Source organism: Schistosoma mansoni (assembly GCF_000237925.1).
Source record: "Schistosoma mansoni, WGS project CABG00000000 data, supercontig 0151, strain Puerto Rico, whole genome shotgun sequence".
NCBI classification, from domain to species: domain Eukaryota; kingdom Metazoa; phylum Platyhelminthes; class Trematoda; order Strigeidida; family Schistosomatidae; genus Schistosoma; species Schistosoma mansoni.
In genome coordinates this window covers 427,905-451,780 of record NW_017386048.1, presented here as the reverse complement: position 1 = coordinate 451,780, position 23,876 = coordinate 427,905, and the positions used below count along the sequence as shown (strand labels likewise).

Here is a 23,876-nt window from a genome sequence, read left to right as displayed (position 1 = left end):
ATCACAATCTCTAGACATTTCCATCACAGGCCCTTCCTTGCATACCCCAGGCAAAACGGACCTAACATCTACCGAGTTTGTTATCCACTTCTTTAATGTAAAACCGCCTTTACACAGTAATTCACTTACTTGCTTGACAAAGTTTTTTGCTTGATTACTAGTGGAAAAAGATACTAGGCAGTCATCCACATAGAAATTGTTCTTAACCGCCTCTACTATGTAGCTATCAAATCCATCGGAGAATGTTTGAGCGGTCTTGATCAAGGCAAAGTTTGCACAGAATGGCGAAGACGTTGCTCCGAATGGATGGACGGTCATTTGAAACTCCGATGGTTCTTTCGACATGTCTGTCTCTTGCCACCATAGGAATCGTAAGGCTCCTTGATCGGATTCAGGGACCTTTACTTGCATGAACATTTCTTCAACGTCGGCACAAATGGCAATTGCCTCCTTGCGGAATCGCAATAATATACAAACTAACTCTGCGGTAGTGTCAGGACCTTGATAAATCATATCATTCAGTGAAACCCCAGCGAATTTAGCAGCACAGTCCAGCACCACCCTCAGTTTCTCTGGCTTTTTGGGATTTATTACCGCGTGATGAGGCAGATACCAGCGAGGGAGATAATCTGACCTTAACTGGATTTCAGGGACCCTTTGTGCATATCCTTTAGCAAGATTACTTTCAATACTTTTAGCATATTTAGTGTATAGGTTGCTATCCTTCAACAACCTACGCTTCAAACTAAGTAATCTACTGGCCGCTACCTCATAATTTCCCGTTTTTTTGTTTGGATACATTTTCCATGGTATTGGAACTACGAAGCGACCACCATCGTAGAAGGTACCCCTTTCCACTATTTCTATTGCTGCTCGATCCTCTACCGACGGTGATTTATCGCTTGAATATACATCAGCGAATTCTACGTCATAAAGCTTACGGAATTGATCTTCTAACGTCTGCAGCTTACTCATACAATTACTAACTTTTTTCTTCAATCCCGAAAATGATGTAGGTCCAAACACGGTCCACCCGAGCAACGTTTTTACTGCATATGGATTTTTTCTTCCACCTAACCGTTGATCGAGTACCCAGTGGGCTTCCGGGACATCACAACCAATCAGTAACACAACTTCGCCAGAATCTATAACTTCTAAAGGTACATCGCTCAAATGCGGCCACTTCACTAGGCTGCTCATGATTGTTTTCGTCGGCTTATGCCCAGGTATTTGCGACACTACCAGGGCTCCTTGAATTTTAACGTGCTCAGTTTGATCTAAGGAATACACCTCAAAAGGTGTCTTTATCACTCGTGTTGCCTTATTGCCGCTCACGGTTTGTACAACCACCGACGACTGTTCCTCGTTTAGCCCCAACAACTTCAAACATCCTGACCTGATCAAGGTTACGTCAGAGCCATTATCCAAAAGGGCATACCCCACAACCTCAGCGTTTCCCGATCTCAACCTCACGGGAATCATTCCCAGACACACGTGACCGTCCACTGGCCTATCATGTCCACAATGGTTCACCGTAGCCAGTCTATCCTCTGATTTACTCTTTGCCGAACCCTTATGCAACAGAGAGTGATGTCTCCCAGAACATCCGTCAATGGCGCAACGTCTCATCACCTTGCATTCAATAGCTTTATGCCCTTGTTTAAGACATACGAAACAGATACTCTTACCTTTGACGTGCGACAGACGTTCTTCTGTCGTGAGAGCTAAGAACTGACTACACTCGTAAACAGCGTGATCGCCTGAGCACATACTACACTTAGCACTTGCGATCGGTGTATTCTTCGGTCTCACTACGGAATGATAACATGATTTAGTAGTAACTCCGCCTCTTGGACGCTCAGCCAATTGTCCAAACCTACTCGCAGCTACTCTCGCTTTAGCTGCTACGAACTGAGTGAGTTCGGCGAACGTTGGCTCCCTGTCCTCTTCTGTCAAACTATCTACCACTTCGGCCCATTGTCTTTGCATAGGTTGGGGCAGAAATCTTACTACTCTCTCTAACGTAACCAGCGAATTCAAGTCGGCAGTGTAATTCATTTGCTCTAGAATCATACTACAATTTTCCATCTTTATTGCTAAACTTGAGAGTTGCTCGGCGTCATGACAACCACGCCTTACATCATTGAATAAATCCTCCAAAGTCTCTCTTGCTATAACATGAGCTTGACCGAATAATCGTTTCAAAATATCTCTAGCTCTTTTATACCCAGACGTGGCCTCCATCATTACACATCCTTCGATGGCTGCTTTAGCCTTACCCTTGCAATAATGGAGCAAATACAGCAAACGTTGACTATCATCAGATACTCTTGCCGCAACGTAGGTATCGTATTGTTTTATAAACTTCCAATATTCCTTCGGCTTTCCATCAAAATAACACAATTCAACTTTCGGTAGCTCTAACCCAACTATAGGAACCTTAGGTGTTGTGCCCGAGACTGCATGCCTAAGTCTTTCCCCTTTATCTAAACTAAGATCCGCTACCTTATCTAACATTACGTCACTATCACTATCACTATAGCTCTCTTTAAATACATTAGAACCATGAGGCGTAAAGACATCAGAAAAAACTTGCTTTGTACTAAGGGATTTGTCGTTAACCTTGTCTTCACCCTCTCCGATCAGCTTAGGGATTGACTTCTTTGCGCGATTGTTAGGCATCTCGAATTATCGACCAAATTTGTTTCAGAACTGTGAGCGAGGACCAAGCTGCAAACCGACCAATATTTGTTCAGGACTGTTGAACACGGACCAAGCTGCCAACCGACCAATATTCGTTTAGAACTGTAAGATCCAAACCTAAATTCCAATAGGTCTGGATGTGGTCGAATAACCGTTAGATAGCTTTAGACACTCGTGTCTCAGTTCAAATCAAAACAAGGTATATATTTGACACGGTTCTGTAATTCGTTATATATACAAATGTACAAATTTACCTAAACGAATATTATCACCCAGTTATTCAACCAACAATTGATACCAAAATATTCAATCTAAATTACGATAAATAGCAAGGTGATAAGAAATATATGAAAAATTACCAAAAACACCAAAGAATAAGCGTTATTCTATCCTTTCTGGATAGATCAAGGGAGATTCCGTTTGAGCGGTTATTTTATAACACCAAGTGTTTCAATTTCTGGAAAAGTGCTCCAAATACAACCAAAAATGCACGATCCCAGTCAAGTTCAAACCGCACAATCAAAAAGCGAGCAGCCAATATGGCAGATACCAGAATAATAGCAATTAAAACAAACTATATACAGCTCAGTAAAGAACATGGAGACTCAATAAAAAACGATAGTAAAACCAAGAAAATTGAACGTTACAGTCTTAATTAGCATAATAAATGTTAACAGCATATACAAATAAAGAAAACGTAAGGAAGAAATCACAAGTGTATGCATGGAGGGATTTTCACTTGCAAAATGGATCCAACAGTACGTAAGTTGTGACTGATGTTTCTGTTTTTTGTTATACAAATTTGGTGAACACATGATCTTGCAACCACGAAACATTCTTCCTATGATGAACTGCTAGACTACTAGACTGAATGTCATTGGTTGTCACATAGTTATTTTTCGTACATTTTTTATCTAATGGATAGTTTATTTCATGTAGGATATATTGTTAATCGCAGCGCGTTTGAGAACGCTTGATTTCAAATCCATGTTATACGTGGCTACAGATTTCTAGGGGAACAAAGGTTATCTGAACCCATTTTAGTTCGTTTCAGATTGACCATTCATGTTTTACCTTGATTATTTGTAACTTTCCACCTATATCAAATGTTCGACTGCCATGTAAGTACTTTGTGTCTTTAGATAATGTTCCAAGCTACGTGTCTTTTTAAATCTTGGAGTGAGAAGATGAACATGAAATGTGAACAGATATCTCAGTATTCACACCCAGTGCACTTATATTTATTGATGAAAGCATTCAATTAATGTCTCTGATGATACAGATATGAAATTAAAGTAATTTCATTATCGAAATAAGAAATCGATAAATCAATTAGGTTTCTTTTTGTGCTTAAATTATACACAAAATAATGATGATTACAAATAATATTATTATATAACTTTAGGAATGAATCAGAAATTAAATTATGCTTATTATCGCTGTGCTTAGTTGTTAACTGATTTATAATTATTCTCATATTTGAGTACCTATTTTTACTTTCATGTCGTCCATTTACAACAAAGCATCTTTAATATCAAAGGAAGTTGTTGTGGATATTCACGTACCTGGGATGCATCGTTGATAAACAAGGAGCATCGGATGCAGATGTAAAGGCGAAGATTGGAAAAACAAGGACAGCATTTCCTCAATTGAAGAACATATAGAACTCAAAACAACTGTCAACTAACTTCAAAGTGAGAATCTTTTATACGAACGTCAAGACAGTCCTACTGTATGGAGCTGAGACATGGAGAACTACTACATAAATCATCAATAAGGTACAAGTATTTATAAACAGTTGTTTACGCAAAATACTCAACATTTACTGGCCGGATAACATCAGCAACAACCTACTGTGGGAGAGCACAAACCAACTTCCATCTGAAGAGGAAATTAAGAAAAGACGTTGGAAACGGATTGGACATACATTACGGAAATCACCAATGTGCATCACGAGGTAATCCCTAACTTGGAATCCGGAAGGAAAGCGGAAAAGAGTAAGACCAAAAGAACACATTACGTCGGGAAATAGAAGCAGATATGGAAAGGATGAATGTTAACTGGGAAGAACTGGAAAGAATTGCTCAGCACAGAGTTGGATGGAGAATGCTGGTAAGCGGCCTATGCTCCTCCACGAGGGGTAACAGGATTAAGTAAGTAAGTACACCATTGTCTTCAGTTAGTTATTATTTCACAGCAGACTCGGTTGAACTCCACTGGTCATTCCTGCTCATTAGAACTTCAGACATTAACACCGATAGATACCAGTCGGCTCGATGGTCTAGAGGTTAAGCGCTCGCGCGCGAGACCGCTAGGTCCTGGTTTCGAATCTCGCGAGGCGGGATCATGGATGCGCACTGCTGAGGAGTCCTACAATAGTATAAAACGGCCTTCCGGTGCTTCCAGGTTTTGCATGGTGGTCTAGCTTCAATTGACTCATGAATTCATTTATAAAATACTAAAATCTCCACAAAACCCCCCTTCTGATATTATTCTTATAAATTATCAAGACTTATCTTCACTTTCAATGTTCAGACATAATAATTTTGTTTTGTAATATTCACAAATATTGTCAACTGATTTGTGGGTATTAAGTGAAAATTAACCTTTATTGGCTATATGAGGTGAAGTTTCTTCTCTGTGGTTTCGTATGTTCGAAGGGTCAGTAAAATATAGCTTATGTTCTCATATTCTATTCTGTAAAATTTGACTTAATTTCACTCCATCTAATTTAAGAGCAATATTTACTATTCCATAGTTTGAGGCTAAAATAAGATGCAAATTAGCTTTTAAATAAAGGTATACTGATTACATATGAAATAATATCTGATTTATTTGAATAGTTCAACTGACAAGGCATGGGTACAAACAATAATATGGTCTGGCGTATGCTTCGTAAAAATGAAGAATTAAAAAGCGAATATTCTTAATCATCTACTAATAATATGGGACTCTTAATCAGTGCAAATCCACAATCTCACTAAGGATAGAACGCATAACTTTCTGGTCAAGTGGCAATACCTAACATTCAGACAATTAGGCAGTTATCTAATGGCATATATATCTAGATTCAGTCAATTTTACGACATTGCACAGTCATCCCCTATTGCCTTCTGTAGGTAACTGCTTCACATACACCACAGTTGAACTCCACTCATTATGGCTTCTCTTTAAACTCAGAAAATTTGCTCTCGAATTTAGTCACTAGTGGGCATAGGATAATTTACAGTTTTGGAGTTTGCGGAATATCCAATGCATTCAGGTTTTGCTTATTTTAGATCATTTAGTGATCACCATACCATGAAAGCACATAATGATGAGCTGTTGATAAGTTTCGGAATAATTTATTTATATTTGTGATTATTAAGCTCCAAATAAGTAACATTTCTTTAGTCTGATGGGGAGATATATGATACTTCTTATATATCATCCACTAAACTGCTGTATATGGAAAACAATAAGATGGTTAACGGTACAAGATGTATTTAAACATCATAAACCCTATGAGTTCTAGTAAATGAAGCCTTTTTCTTTATAAATCTCAGGATTATTATCAGAAGGGGTTTTGTGGAGAATTTAGTATTTTCATAGTTGAAATCATGAGTCAATTGAAGCTAGACCACTATGGAAAACCTGGCGGCACTGGACGGCTGTTTCTTTCTATTGTGGGACTCCTCAGCAGTGCGCATCCACGATCCCGCTTCATGAGATTCGAACTCAGGACCTACCAGTATCGCGCCAGGGCACTTAACCGATAGACCACTTAGCTGGCATCGTATGGTGTTAATTTATAACTCCAACCAATCCACGAAGTTGAGCAACTGTTCACCAATTGTCTTCAGTGAGTTGATATCTCTACAACAGACGTGGTTGAACTCAACTGGTCACTGCTTCTCACTAGAACTCTTGGATTTACCTCTCGAAGTCAGTCACTAGTGAGCATATGATTATTATCAGAAGGGGTTTTGTGGAGATTTAGTATTTTCATAGTTTCTCAGGAATATCAACTATTATCAATAATGTGTATAATTCATATTGAATTAATTTGATGACTGTCTGTTCAAACATTCAAAGTGTCTGTCATTTGACTAATATCAGAAGTTTATGTTCATCGATTTGTTGTAGCGTCACCAGTGTAAATAACCAACTTACTAACCAAAACATTACGTACATTCTCTGTTTTTCACTCAGCAACCCTAGTGATTATTGATTTTTATATTCATTCAATATCATTATTATAACATATACCTGTGAATCGGTATATATTTAAGGTTTATGGGAATTAAGAATTATTATGATTTAGGATACAGTTTTTTTAAGTTTTAAGCGAAAAATTTCAATTTTATAAAATTTACATCTTAAGTATACTTTATTTTAACGTAAAACAAATCATTCTGTGGTATATGCTACTTATGTCGACAGACATAAGTAGTATGTAACATCAATAGTGAGTGGAAAACCTGGAAGCAGAAGATTATGAAGGTTGACTTGAAGAGAACAGAAACGGAATAGGGAAAGGAATTGTGAATTGGAAGAATCATATAGAATGTGGACGACAAATGATGGAAATTTGTAAATGAAGTATTTAACTAATGGTTCTTACATTTTACCAATGTACTGTGTAATTTTGTGTAGAATTACGTTTGGTTATCCCGACTTATGTGTACGTTCACTACCATTCTATCAATGTCTAATTCTAAATATTTGATGTCGTATCACATCAATTAGAAATAAGCTTCTATGTACCTAGAATATGGAATCATATGTATTTTCTCATGAAATCAGGTCTATTAGTCATATTTAATAATATCAGCAAAGGAAATCAGCTACAATGTATGGATTATATTGTCATTATTACTTGATGTGACATCAATTATAGACAATAGTATACATTTTCACAGAAGTTACAAGAATTTCTAAACTAATAAATATAAATAGTTGAAATCATGAGTCAATTGAAGCTAGAACACCATGGAAAACTTGGAAGCACTGGACGGCCGTTTCGTCCTATTGTGGGACTCCTCAACAGTGCATATCCACGATCCCGCCTCACGAGATTCGAACTGACTCATGATTTCAACTATATATAAAAAATTACTAAAAATCCCCATAAAAAACTCCCTAATAAATATAACTTCAATATTATGTACCAAAATAACCTCAGACTCCTAGCCGAATAATATTTACTTGGAACGGATAAGTTAGTCATTCAAAATTCAACCTAAACTGTAGCCTTTTTTTAACATTTTCACTTTATTTAAATATATTTATATTCACATCGAAAGATACAGATAGAACTTTAGAAAGAGATTCATTATATCATTAACTGGTTACACGGTTTGAGAGATTATTATGGAACTATTCTGGCCGAGACTGACCACATGTGAGATTGAAATATTTACAGTTGATTAACCACAGTGTAATGACCGATTTCATGTTTATCGGGTAAGTAGCACAATTACGTCTATCTGATGAGAACCAAGTGGCACAAAACCTAGTTCCAGGATTTCATGAAGACTGTTTTCAATCATCTAATATAAAAACAGTGTATACGATGTTAAATCACTTAGGCTGATGACCACATTAGAGCCTAATTGCTGGAACCCGATCATCACTAAAGGACTAGAAAAATATAGCACTAACCACTACCCAGTGATTGGTCAATGCTATTACCATTAATAAGACTGTTCACTATAATTTTTATAAAAAGTTATTTGTTGGTGACGTTGAATAACTGCCAATTTGTACACATGGTTGGCTATAATAAGAAGTATGAACCACCGAATTATGACTCATCGACTAAATATTGCCACTGATGCTTGGAGTTGTGAATAAGTTTCGGTTCCATTTCAAACTGATTCGTCAATATAGGTTTATAATGAAACTCATGCATGAACGACATAATTATTCAATGTTTCCTTCTTCTAAGTGATTATTTAACTGATTTCATTTCTTGACAAAATTGCTTTTTAAAATAAGCAAATCTTTTCTTTGAAAGTATTTGGACAGCTAGTCGTCGTAGATTATATAAAAAAAAATTAAAATATACTTCAGTGAACACTCCCTAACAGTGTGAAATGTGATCATCATAAAGTTGGTTAATTAATCAACTTTATGCTGGTAATATACCTAACTTGGTTGTAATGGAATATGATATAGTTCTATCCTGACATAAAGTCCCATGTGTGCTATTAATTTTAAAATAGTAGTATAGGTAGTAGAGTATTGACTTTTTGTAAAACATAGTTTTTGCTATGTGAAAAGTACATTTACTGCATTCCCCAAGAAGTAGTGCTTCGTAGTAGTATTTACAACATTACATTATGTATGTTGGCTTGAAGATTTTACAGATGACTGGATATTCAAGATATTGAGTGTGACATTCTCCCTAAACTTTAGAGAAGTATTGTCTACAACAATTAATTTGCTAGAGAATGTGATGCATGAAAATATATTTTAAACATTAGACAATGGGAAATAAAAAGGGTTAGATCAACCACGAATTTGTATTAACAAAAGTAAATTGACTATAAAATCGAACGAATTGATCGAAGTGTGAGGAATCATGCATTGAATGAACGAATAAATAGTTAAGACGTTGAAACTGAAAGTACGAATAAGAGCCATTCCAACCGTAGATTACAGTTTTATCTCATGGAATCTGAGCAGGATATTTTCAAACTCCTGTAACTTTTAGGTCAAAAGTCTATAATTTCATAGGTTATCCTCATGATTTATTATGGCTGACACCAATGTTCTATCAACCCACTCCAGACCACTAATACATAACTTAGATGCAATGTCACTTGAATAACATATCTCTCAAGCACCTTATTAAGTGATATTTCACAATTTCAGCAATCCATCTGCCAATGTCACCCAGATTCATGAGCATACTATCAGCTTCTCAGATTCCTCAAACATGTTGCTTAATTTAATTACACCCTAATACTGTCATCCTCACTAATATATCAACCAATTACCGATCCTTTCACGCCCCATCGTGCTATCGACTTGATAGCTTAGTTGAATGTTAGAGTTTTCTGTTGAAAAAGTCTGTTAATCCTGTACTACGGCTTTTATTTTTATTTTTTGGAATGAACATTAAAGTGAATGAAAATAAACGATGAATTTTTGTTTCTATCGTTCCATCTGTGATAAACCTTGGAATTTCTCCAACTCACTTTGTATTTACGGTATAACAGGTAACAGTGACGCTAAATCATTGTACGATAAACTACCAATCAATGGTCTAAAGGTTAAGAGTCCGTGCGTGAGACCAAAGGTCTTGGGTCGAAGTCACACGTGTGGGATCGTGAATGCACACTGCTGATAAGTCCCATACTAATACAAAACGGCCGTAAAGTGATTTCAGGTTTTCAATGGTGGTCTAGCTTAGATCGACTTGTGAATTCGACTGTGATAAAACTACCAAACGATTTCTCTTGTGATTTTAATATTCGACTACTAAATAAAGGAAAAGTAATATTGATTTTTCTTTGACCCCAAATGTTGTTTGGCATCTTGTATTTTTAGGTACATATATACAATTTTTAAAATTACTTAACAGAGTTAACGTTTCCAGACTTAACGGCGATCACGATTTAGTTGTTATGGTGGTTAAACTATTTTAAAAAAGACATCTTCATTAAGAATGAGTTTATCTCACCTCATACACTTGTGCATTGCCATCAATAGTTTATCTCATAAACCTTTTGTTAGCCAATAAAGTAGTGACCCGTCACCTTGAAAGACTTCTGGAAGAATTGAACTTACGAATTTCGCCTCGAATCACACTGAGCAAACTTATCTATTCAAGTCACCTACCTTCACAATATATGAACATATTCCATAAGCATATGCCAATTAGATGACGTTCGTTTGACTTTAAAATGACATGAAAGAAGATAAATTCTCATACAAGTTGTATTTGTTGATAATTAAATAACTTTTGCTAAACAAAAATCCAGTTAAAGGATTTCAATAACTTTATATAATCAATACAAAACCAAACACAGATTTACATCTTCAATGAATGTTTTCTGATCTAAATAGAAGAACGGATTTTCGTCCCAATAAGAAATAAATCAATCCAGTTTCCACATGACTAACGTTGCTAAAAACAAAATTAGTAAACAAACAGTACAAATGTAATGCAAATCTTTAATGATTTATAGTATATTCATGTTTTATAAGCTGAGTTGATGGTGCCTAGCAGTAGAATCCTATTAAGGACTCATCATCTGAATGTACCTGCATCAGTGGAAAGATTCAAGTGACCTATAGAAAAATGGTGTGATGCGATCTGTCTGTCTAGTATATAAACCGAGCATACTTGAAACAAATGATTCGCATAGCAGAAGCTGTAATTGGTGTTTTTGGACTCAATTGGAAGGACTAGACCGACAAGGGACCAATAAGGACGCTAGACTGCTCATACCGGTCGAATGTCATCGATTTGGCACAGTGCCAAAATTAGATAAGTCGTATTTCGATTGGTGGATAATTCACGTGATGAAAAGCTGGACATAAAATCATAACAAATTGGCAACGGCCTTCTCTAATAAAGTCATAACACATTTTCACAGGTAACATGTTATTTCCTGTAATTTTGAATTGCACATCTATTGCATAACTGACCAATATATTATCTAAACATAATGAAGTAGTTAACCTATTGCCTATTATAATATACTTTATCAAATAAACTATAATTAAACAAGCATAAAATATTGATTGTCTTACAAAAAGAAAGCCTTTGATGATACTATAAGAACAAACTTTTAGTGGTGTAAATAATGAATGATTACAACGATTGTAATTAAACAGAGTAGAACAACGAACGACCTACTGTAAGTGAACATTTTCTTATTGCTTCAACCGAACACAACTACTCAACGATAAAAAAAATCTTCAGAAAACCGAAATACCAAAAGGAGGGATAAAACCGATAATAACATATCTTTGAAGTAGATATGTGTATGCTGAATTATACATTGATCTTCCTCGCACCAAGATTAAAAGGACTTTTATCAAAAAATAAACCCCTAAATATATGGTACGCAAAGCTTGTCCCCTTCAAAATACTCCTAATTTGTAATGATAAAACTGTCCTATCTTCGTTTACTTTGCTCAAATTACCACTGGAATCTATTGGATATCAGGCTATTTAGATGTATTGTTGTTTCACGATTATTCTAGAATAGTGGGTATAAACGACTCTCTCTCTTATTTATTTATTTATTCCAAATCCATCTAAGCAGTTCACTAGAGATTGAAAAACCTAAGAGATCACATAAATTTTTTTATCATTAACAAAGTAGGTTTACGATAGTTTAACTCTTTCATTTTCTTCATTTTATTCAGTAAAACTCTTGTTTTATTTGTAATGGATTAGAGGGGGTTTTGTGGAGAATTTAGTATTTTTCATAGTTGAAATCATAGAGTCAATTGAAGCTAGACCACTATGGAAAACCTGGAAGCACTTGACGGCCGTTTCGTCCTATTATGGGACTCTTCAGCAGTGCGCATCCACGATCCCACACTCGCGAGATTCGAACCCAGGACCTACCAGTCTTGTAATGAGCCATTTTATACTGATCTTTAGTTTCACTATGGAGCCTTCGATATGGAAATAAGTTTCTGAAAGCTATTCTCCTGCTTCCGACAACGTTTCCTATTGCTCACTGTAATTATTTATTCCATAAACCATGTACTCAAGAAAGGAGGTTAATCAAACAACAGATTAAACTAATTATGAATTAACCAACTATATCATAGCGAATACATTAATATGTAATCATATTGTGTTAAGTTTTCTACAGTTAATCAAATGGAACAAAACTTATATATATATATATATATATATATATATATATATATAACATATATAAGAAGAATTTACCTTCCAAAACTACCTCCAACAATACAATGCCATGTACGTCCATATTTTTGATTGAATTGATTTCTTAAATAAGCAGCAATATCTTTATCATGTCGACATGTTAACATTGCTTTCAGACATTGTTTAACTGCATCATCTTGCATTTGTGGTGGTAGATTACTAGTTTTTACAATAGCTCTATTCAATGTTGTCATAATAGAAAATGATTCACAGGGTAATATAAACTAATAAACTTTTATGATGATTATTCTTGGTGAAAAACGTAACTGTTTCTCTAAATAGATACTTGTATCCATCTACTTATATATATATACATATATAATAGTTAGGTTACTACTTTTAAATGAGCCTATTGACCTTATATAAATAATCATGATAATTAATATAAATGAACACATGAGTAGTAAATTTGCTTAAAGAAAAGAAACTAGGGGATCACATGGGTTATTAGTGCACGATTTATGAAATATCAGAGTTTTTTTACGTTGAATAGAATAACACTAAGATATTAGGTAAAACGTATATAATGATCAACATTTTTCATTTCTAATCAAATTTTACATTTATATAAACTCTCAGGTAGTAAGAAATGTGGTTTTTATTTCAATTTACATTAGATAGATAGATAGAGGAATACTCTTATCTGTTTATCAATTAGTTGAATCAAAAAAGGAAATGCTTAGAAGGGGTTTTTTGTGGAGATTTCAGTATTTTCATAGTTGAAATCATGAGTCAATTGAAGCTAGACCACTATGGAAAACCTGGAAGCACTGGACGGCCGTTTCGTCCCATTATGGGACTCCTCAGCAGTGCGCATCCATGATCCCGCCTCATGAGATTCGAACCCAGGACCTACCAGTCTCACGCCAAAGCACTTAACCGATCGGGATCGTAGAGGCGCACTGCTGATAAGTCCCATAATAGGACGAAACGGCCGTCAGGTGCTTCTAGGTTTTCCCTGATTGTCTAGCTTCAATTGACTCATGATTTCAACTAAGGAAATGTTTATTATCTAGTCATATCTGGATGAGATTTGAAAGGTAACAGGCTAAATACCTAATTATCTTTATCTGGAATTACTAGTCTTAATTAAATGTACCTATGATGTCCTGAAATAAAACAGTATTGATAACGAGTTCATTGACATTGAATAGTTATCTCGGTAATTAAGTAGTATCCAAATTTCAAAGTGAAACATTTCGAAACTTTTTTTCTTATAACGTAATTGAACATTTCAAATTTACAATTTTCCCGTAACTGGTAGTAAGCTGTAAATTAATACTTGGGCTGTACTTTTTAATTGTATGAATATATCACGTTAATTAAACCAGTAACACAGATTATCCAGTTTCGTAGTATACATGATACATTTAACCAACAGAGTTGGGATTCATTTGGTCATATTCACTAATCTGAATTATTTGTAATAGCACACAGTCTTCATTCAATATATTCAGTAAGTAATTGATTCATTGTCAAAATAGTTGATTTCATTGATTACATAGTACCATTGAAAATTTGACAGAAATCTATTTTGAGACTAATCATTGATGATTGCATAATAATTTCAAGTCTCCAACTTGTGAACATTTTAATATTAAAACACAAGTATTGTTCTAGCAAAAAATATAACTTAAATCTTGTAATTATAAGCAGAGATTGATGGTGGCTAGCAGCGGAATGTAGGACGCGCATTCCGTCCTATTTGGGACTCATCAGTTGGATGCACTTGTATCCCAGAGTTGATGTACACCCCAGGACTCGGACCCAATACCGTTTGCCTCCAGCGTCATCTCGTTATCCATTTAGTTACTGAATACGCGAAGCCACTAGCGTTATAAGCACAGATAAATAGTGACTAGCAGTGGAGTCCGGGTATTATTCAGGCAATCCATATGGGATTCACATTTACCAACAAGAGACTGATCAATTACAGTCCTAGATAACAATGGGAAGATTCAAACAACCAATTCAAAATGAATTTAATCTTTTAAGTATGGAAGAGAAAAGAATACTTCACTCATAAATGAATTCAATGAAGATTTTATGAAACTACCCTAGATTTTGAACAAATACGTCAATAAATTCCCAAGAAATAAATGTACCATAACAAAATGTTTGATCACTTGATGAGAAATAGTCTCGTACTTCCCTACAATTCCACTTTTTTTTCCTATCACTAATAAACTACTTGAAAGGAAATTAAACCTTACAAATTTGTCAGTTAATTAGATCAAGACATTTGAAATATGTAATGTTTAATGTTATATACCGTTAACATCATGCACTGTACCATGTGTACTATTCAGTTATCCTTTACTATGTATCACATGTTGTCTATGTGCCAGATTCTCATCCACTATGTTCATATTATGATAATCATTTTCATGTTAATTAATACAATGTTGATTAGATAATGTGATACTGAATGAATTTAAATGGATTCATTGTATTCACTAAATGTCCCGTTTCAAGTAAGTGTTGTGTTATCAACCTGTACAAAAAATATTTCATTCTCAAAAGTTTAGGTTCTTTGGAATATACTCAACAAATAGAACGAAACGTCCGTCCAGTGCTTCCAGGTTTTCGATGATGGTCTAACTTCAATTGACTCATGATCTCAACTCTATAAAAAGTGTAGCTGTTAGTCTTTCTATCATTCCAATGTACTGTAAGTATATGTGAACTGATATAAGCATTTAAAACTAAGATTTATGGATGTTTATTCTAATTTGTATTATTGAACATCAAGTTGAATACAGAGGAAACATTTTCACAGCAGGAATTTTTTTCTTTGAAGTTAACTTTGATCTTTGTTTGATTTTATCGATAATTCGATTACCTTTGAACGTCAACTAGATAGAAATATGTTTCTTTTCTAGTTGGTCAATCTTTTACGTACTGTGGTGTTCAGCACTATACTTGTTTATAAATGATTGGGGGCATCCATTTCTTTGAAGGCAATAATTGATAATTACATAATCTTTCTTTGACTTTATTGATCTGTGTAACATTCTAGCTCTATGATAAAGAGGGTTTTATAACTTATTGGGCGAATTCTACGAAAGTTCAGGTATTACTCACTCCACGTTTCTTTCTAATGTGTATGCATTTCGGCAGGTTTCTTCATTCGGTACTAGTGTCTACAGCTAAAATTGAACGAGTGCAAATTCCCATTTAATCGTAGATAATCCAAAAAGATTGAACCAATTTCTATTGGAGAACTTATTTCTTCATCTAAAAAGTTTAATTTAATATAATTTCAATAAGGTTACATTTGTACTTTGACAATAATATGACATAACAGTCTACTGAAGCATTGATAATCTAATAAGAAAAATTATTTCACATTGATAAAGACTTCTTGACATGATCAATCAAAATTGAAATATCTGGAGGCAGTAGGTTAAGAAGATCAAAGAAAAAAGAATTATTGATGTGTAATCAGAAGAACAATGAACTCTGAAATGATTGACTGATATTTTTCATATAAAGTATTCACTGTATGATTGTCAGATTTTATTAAAATATTCTGCAATTTAGTGTTTAAACACTAAGTATAGAATTTATAGGATGTTAATATTGATAGAAATTACAACAAAGTCATAAAGTGAAGATGGATAGTGGCTAGCAGTGGAATCCAAGACGCGCGTTTCGTCCTATTTTGGGACTCGTCAGCTGAATGTACCTGCATCTCAGAGTTGATGTGTTTATTTAGTTTATTAGGAGTTTCCTTGAGTGTATGGTTTAGTTAAACAGTCTTAATTAATTAACCTAAAGTTTGGATACTCTCCCATATAAACTTGATGAAAAATAATATATAACAATGAACACATTGATTGTTTAAAAGATACAATCATGTTTATGAACTTATGTTATCAAAGTAGTAGGTATGATGGGTTTTACTTAGAGAAAGAGAAATATTTATCATTTTAGAATTCATTTTGGTATATGTTATTTGAATTTTTCCATTAATGTATAGGACTGCAGTTGATCAGTCGCTTATTGGAATATTTCCATCCTGTACAGATTGCCTCTATATTGCCTTAAATCACAAGCGTTATAAGCAAAGATGGATGGTGGCTAGCAGTGAAATCCAGGACGTGTGTTTCAACGTGGTTGGGACTCGTTACCTGTGTGTATCAAGCATCTCTGCTTACAGTACTCGTAATTTAACGCAATATCGAGGCAATCCTCACAAGATGTACAAATGCCAATAAGAGAATGATCAATTGTAGTCCTAGACATTGATGGGAAGATTAAAATACCCAATAAAAAATGAATTAAACTTCACCTCATTGCACAAGTCAGTGGCTATCTGTACTCATTTGCTATGTGGATATTGCGATGGCGTTTAATGCGAATGGTATTGTATTCAAGTCCCTTGTGCATCAACTCTGGGATGCATATACATCCAACTGACAGAACGCGCGCCCTCGATTCCACTGCTAGACACTACACATTTCAGAATTTATAACGTCTAATATACTTCATGTAAAAGTATCATCAAATGACATTCTTGGAGATAGTTGAACTTATTTCATAGAAGATTCATTCCGATTACTTTCATTAACAAGGCTTACTTTCAAAATAAGTCAATATCATATGTTTCTACATCTGCATTTCACATAGTTTTCTATACATTTTCCTCATGATAAGGTTTAGAATAGAAATGTGATATACTATCTAACTAAAAACTATTTAACTACAAGGAACAAACTGATTATCTAGATACTTTATCAAATAACTTTACAGCTAATATTACATGGAGTAAACGTTTCTCTTTTGTTGGTTTGTTTTACTTTTAGATACATCTTGACTTCATACATTGTCAAATAGGTTTCTAATAATAAATCGTTCCTGTGTGATTTCATTTGATCATGAAATGTTTATTATGGATTACTTTTGTTTTATTAAGTTACTATAAATGGATCATATAAAAATATGTTACTATCAGAAGGGGTTTTGTGGAGATTTCAGTATTTTTCATAGTTGAAATCATGAGTCAATTGAAGCTAGACCACCATGGAAAACCTGGAAGCACTGGACGGCCCTTTTGTTCTATTATAGGATTCCTCAGCAGTGCTCATCCACGATCCCGCACTCACGAGATTCGAACCCAGGACCTACCAGTCTCGCGCCAGAGCACTTAACCGATAAACCACTACTTTAAATTGATATTTATGTTATATCGAGTGCATGAGTACGTGCCCTGTTTAATATATGATGTGTTGGTTCCCGCCAATTAGTGAGGAGTAAATTATCGATCAGAGCAATGATACACAAAAAGCCGTGTGAACAGTCTTGAGTACCTTTCAGTCCTGCTTTCTGTCTAACCTAGCCAATTAAGTCCAGAACACCAATAACAACCTCTGCAATATGAATCAATATTCACAAACATACTGGGTTTATATACCAAACAAACTGACCATATCGTACCATAAAGTAGAAAAACAACATTGGTACAAGACTCAGCCAAATGTGGCTGTGAATAGGGGGAACAGTAATTAATAGACTAAGGATAACTGAAGAATGGTAAATCGTATAATAATAGTTTATAGGTCAAAATAAAGCTTATGATAAGAGGAACACGAATATGAATAGGTAAGTTACTTAAAAATTATACAATAGGAAATGTACACATCACATTGGTCTATAAATAGTCCTCAAAAGTGACCATTCATAATTCTCTTTGGGATATAACAATTTACATTATTCATCGATAATACAAGGTAGTATATTAATTCTTCTCAATATAATTGATTGGATGTAATTCCTTTTATTGGTAATAATGTTATCCAAATCATTTATACAAGTTAGATTTAAATTAAATTAATTTGATTTGTATAGTAAGAATGCCAATTCGTCAATGAAATATCGAAAACAGTATTCTAAATCACATGTATCGAAGCTAAAAAAAAGGACCATGATAATAATAATAATAATAATAATAATAATAATAATGTTTTGGACTGATTAGTATGTTGACAATAAACAATAAGTACTGCTCTAATATGTTTTAGAAGCTTGGGAACTGATAAAGATGTATATGAAATATCATTGGTAAAAATGTAGTAACTAGATAATATCAGTGCGGGATCGTGGATGCGCGCTGCTGAGGAGTCCCATAATAGGACGAAACGGCCGTCCAGTGCTTCCAGGTTTTCGATGGTGATCTAGCTTTAATTGACTCACGCTTTCAACTATGAAAATACTAAATCTCCACAAAACCCCTTAATCAGTATTACCATTATTAGAGCAATCTGTTAACCATTAAGGTTAAGATCAATGAATTTAATTACCATAAGTGGTTATAAAATGAGAATATTTATAAATAGACGATAACCACTTAATAGGGAAATTTAATCTGGTTAATATTAAAGACTAAAATGTACTCATTATAATTGTTCGGAATAACAACTAAGAGTTTGTAACTAAATCATCTAGTTCAAGGGATAGATTACCAAAGTTGGCAGTTAACTTGATCGACATTGATTTTCGTCGCTAAGCAGATATGATAAATACTGCTTGCAAAATCAACGAACTACTCTTAAAACTGTTTAACATGATATTAATAATATTATACCCGCCGGTATAGACGTGGAAGTTCCTAAGTTATAATAATCATCTAAGTATTGTCTAACCAGTTATCCAATTACCAATGCAATAAACTACCGAAAACTTGCTTAAATGTTATCTGAAATTGAAAAATACAATCCACTAACTTCCAATGAAGTGATGAAAAATGGATTGTTTGCTCCATGACTTAACAGTTTAGTAATAAGTCATGGATATTCATTCCTAAAGATTCTTAAGTTATGATCAAACGGTTTTATTGTGATCCACGGTTGCCAGTGATACTTTAAAGGATGTTAGCAATTTTCATAAACGATACAGCTTTGCAATAGTTGGTTTTCATCGTTTTATATCTTTATTAACAATATGATTGTGTGTAAGTCCTTTAAATATATAATTCAATGATATAATCAAGTGATTATTTCAATGCTACACATAATTATAAGACCAATTTCGTGCTACAGTCCTAAACTTTTAGCATAAACATGATCATTTTTCCATGAATCTGATGAATACACTGGATAATGATATCGGCCTGCTTGAGTATCTAGGCTACCTGTTCCTAACGTCAGCACATTTCAACAAGTTACGTGTATTTTGTTTGTTTTAACACATCATTATGTCTATTAATCGCATAACCTATTTACGCGCGTTTATGAAAAGTTTACGATCTTTCACCGTACAACGTACAAAAAGTACATTCAGAGACATTGTGTGAATGTTAATATGTATTCAAAAGAATGATCATTGTTCAGATGTCGATTCCTCAACTGCTATCATCTAACTAGTGATCACTCAATACTTATCGTCAGAATGGATGAAGAAATAAAGAAAGGAAACTCATTGAAATACTTTGTGCTGAGAATTCTGTATTGTACCAAAAATATAATATTGAATGAAACTATTATTAATAATCATAATAATTTACATAGACATACCTTCCAAATGTTGTTCCAACTTTACATTCCCAATAACCTGAATATGTATCGTTGAATATTTTTGCAATATAATCAGCTATACCATCATGAGATGAGAATAGATCCATAGCTTCTAGTGATATTTCAATTGCATGTTGATGCATTTGTTCTGCTTTTTTAGTTGAATTGTACATTGTTCCGTCAAAAATAAACAAATAAAAACTGTATCACAAACTAAGTATATATATATATATAAGTATTTGTATATAATTAGTAGCTTACAAACAATGGTATTGTTTTGTCATATATCAAGAAGCTATTATAGATTCCAATTAAGAAGCCTACAACCTACTCATCATCATCATCAACTAATTATGTTTTTACTGTGACTGTAAATAGCTTTCTTCTAATTTCAGAACTACATCGTCATACCTGTCCATGTTCACGTGACAGTGTTGAAAGTAGCTATGTATGTTAGATGCTGAATGTATACTTGGAAAGAGATTTAATATCTTTTTTACTTTCATTACAAATACCATGTGATAAAGATTTTATTGAACACATTGAATAGAAAGAATGTTTTTTTCTCTTCAAGTAAGGAAATTTGATTGAGATAAAAGTTAAAGTTTTAATTATTAGGTTTTTTTGTATCTTTGACCCTAGATTCAGTTTTGGAAATCAAGTGGTCTCAGTAGTAGTAAAAATCTTAATATCTGAACATGGATTTTATCGGAGACTGAACATTTAATTTATTGGGATATTTATTGTTTGATAGATACGGTAATAAATATTCACACCATGAGCAGGTTTCTGCATACTTTCAGGTGCTATTGAATCTATCCGAACGTTTAATAACACAATTGAGATACGCACGAAAGCGAGGTTCATAAAACAGCGATTTGTTTTAAAATGAGACTTCCAATACCTAAACTATATACTTCAAATATGAAAACTAGACTTCCGTTGTCAACGGTCTTCATTAGATTATTATAGTTGTTCTTTACTACTGAAGACTGACCAGCTTGTAGTGAGACATTACTGTTACATTTACTACTCGTCTCGTATTATGTGATGAGCACTATGCTTTCTTATATACATTGTGTTGCAGTGCTGCAAATGGCGCGGTTCAGTGCAACGTTCAAGGACACGTTTCCTAATTCGAGGCAGTTGCTGAAGTGATATGATGAAAGTTCTTAATTATCAGATTATTCGCATTCTAAACTATGATTTGTCAAGTAACTGTCACTGTATTACTGCCGTTGTTTAAGTTATACAGTGAAGAGTTCTTTGTTTTGTCTATACTGACTCGGACAATTTTATTTGTATAATGTTAACGTATAGCTTACAAAACCTTAGCCAAGCGCCTTGGCTAGATGCTAGAAACAGTTTCAATTTCAGTTTAGAAAGGACAGGGGGCTAGGTGATCTGTGTTAGTCTCGGCAATGGTGGTCTCTCAGTTATTTCAACTTTTTTTGAAAGCGATCACAGATAGAGTCTCAATCACGTGTTGAGGTAATCAATGATGATTTGATGAAACAGTCGATATTCAGCTGACAAGTAATTTGTCCTGAACGTTTCTAGAGTATCCTCTTAAATTATTTGTTTTGGAAGACAATAAAAATCAGGGCATGTCAGCCAGAAACTTGCCACTAATTAACTTATAATTTGTGATCAAGTCACGTCTGGTTCTCCTATATGACAATCGAAATAGATGTAGTTTAGCCAATCGAGCATCATATGAGAACTTAAATATTTCAGGAATCAGCGTAGTTGTGGTTCTTTAAACCTTTTCCAACTGCTGATTGTCTCCTTTTAGTCAGAAATTTGTCGACTGTATGCAGTAATTGGGTTAGGACGAACGAATGTTGTATAGGAAGTCAAAAAGATTTTACCGTCTACAAGCCTAAATGCTCTACGTATTGACGATGGCGTTCTAAAATCTTTAGCGGTTTTGCACCATCTGCGTATAGTGGATTTTAAGTCCGTGCTAACGATGACTCCTAGATCATTGTCTATCTAGACAACAGGTAGCTGAGTTTTATTCACCGTGTATATACTTGTACCTTAGTAGCCAACATTCATCACAGTACCCTTGAAAATATTTATCGGCAGCTGTCAAATTTCAGGCCACTGAGATAATTTTCCCAGATCGTTTCAAAGCTCTAAACTGTCACCCTTAATTTTTATCGCACTTCATCGTCAGCATATAACAAAACCTACGATGAAAGGAGTCTAGGAAGGTCATTTGCATACAGAAAGAACAAAACTGGCCTCAAAACTGTGCGTTGGGGCACTCCGCCGGACACAGTTTTCCAGCCAGACAACTTGAAGTTCACCCGTACTCTCTGTTAGCGTCAAACTAGGAAGTCTCTTATCCACATTATTAAATTGCCTCCAATCCCGACGTTTCTGAACTTATATAACAGTCCGTTGTGAGGTACTTTGTCAACAGCTTTTCTGAAGTCAATGTAGGCTACTTTCATAGATTACTTTTGATCTCTAAGAGCTCACTAACCTTCATGGGTTACTAATAAGTTCGTGGGGCATGAATAACCTGTACTAAAGCCGTGCTACTTTTCAGAAATAATCCGGTTTTCGTCAGGGTACTTAAACAGCGTTCAAATAATCATTTCTAAAATTTTAACAACCACGCTAGTTAGGCTTACAAGTCAATAGTTCTAAACAACTAAATGTACTTTGAATAAAAAAAAGAGAATCCAGTGAACAAAATTTTCTTTTCGACGAAATCATTTACTGAAGCTGTACATTCGTATATATAGTTAGATAGAAAATATATGTCTACGAGAGGCTAAGAAAGATTGCCGTATAAATTGATCCGGCAATATCAGAAGGGGTAATAAATAACAAATGAGGTTACGTATTTATCAAGGAGTAAGGGACAAAATAACTTATGGGTCAGATAGTGCAATTGACAGATATGAAGAAAAGCGACAAACACAAAGGTAATAATAATAGACTGAATAATAATCAAGAAAACTTGTATAAGTTAATAATAATAATGATAACTGATCACAGTTTAAAATGTAAAACAGTAATTTAAAAAACAAAAAGCCGATCATAATCAAATACAAATGCAGAAAAGAGAGAAAACAACAACCAGGAACGTATCCACTAAGGGAATTAGGGCCAAGGAAGGGTGAGTGGTTGAAAAAATCGTTTCTACACGCAAAGTTTAGGCTTGAGTTCGTGGATTGACAATGCCATAAAATATGCACTGCTGAGGCATTGGCATTGATTTTGTCAAAAAGAAAATTTTGTTCGCTTAGTTCTCTTTTTCTTATTCAAAGTACATTTAGTTGTTTAGAGCCCAGCCATATACGTCTTACCAAAAAACTCAAATGATTAGATACCAAATCGCCCTAATTGATTGACTCACTTGATATATAAAAGATCGACATTTTAAAGTCAGGGTTAACTTCGCTTTCTCTTAGGCTGTGGAATGTCTTAATGGGGTCTCTTAGGGTTCAGTACTAAGAAATCTTCTTTTCTTGATTTATATCAACGATCTTCCACAATAGGTATCTTCAGATTTATCACCTTTCGCCTATGATGTGAAACTCCGGAGAGGTGTATGTAACCAAGAGGATAAACTTGCTATTCATGTGGATTTCACCCCAGTTCAAATTTGGGCAGATGACAACTTACCTTTAACGCTTCAAATTGTAAAGTAGTCCATCTGAGACGATGCAGAATACAGCTAAAACTTACGCACATCCCCCCTAGAAGTATTCCAAGTTGAAAAAGATCTAGGAGTG

General features: G+C 34.4%; 1 protein-coding gene across 1 annotated transcript; it reads right to left on the bottom strand.

The window, feature by feature from the left end:
• Window positions 1–17,981: 17,981 nt before the first annotated feature.
• Window positions 17,982–20,563, bottom strand: Smp_005470 (cytoplasmic dynein light chain, putative). Its single transcript, XM_018798653.1, has 3 exons — window positions 20,533–20,563; window positions 20,122–20,272; window positions 17,982–18,518 (listed from the first exon to the last, which is right to left on the bottom strand). Exons 2-3 carry the CDS (start codon window positions 20,262–20,264, stop codon window positions 18,440–18,442), a joined length of 222 nt encoding a protein of 73 aa, XP_018646682.1. The 5' UTR covers window positions 20,265–20,272; window positions 20,533–20,563; the 3' UTR covers window positions 17,982–18,439.
• Window positions 20,564–23,876: the final 3,313 nt, after the last annotated feature.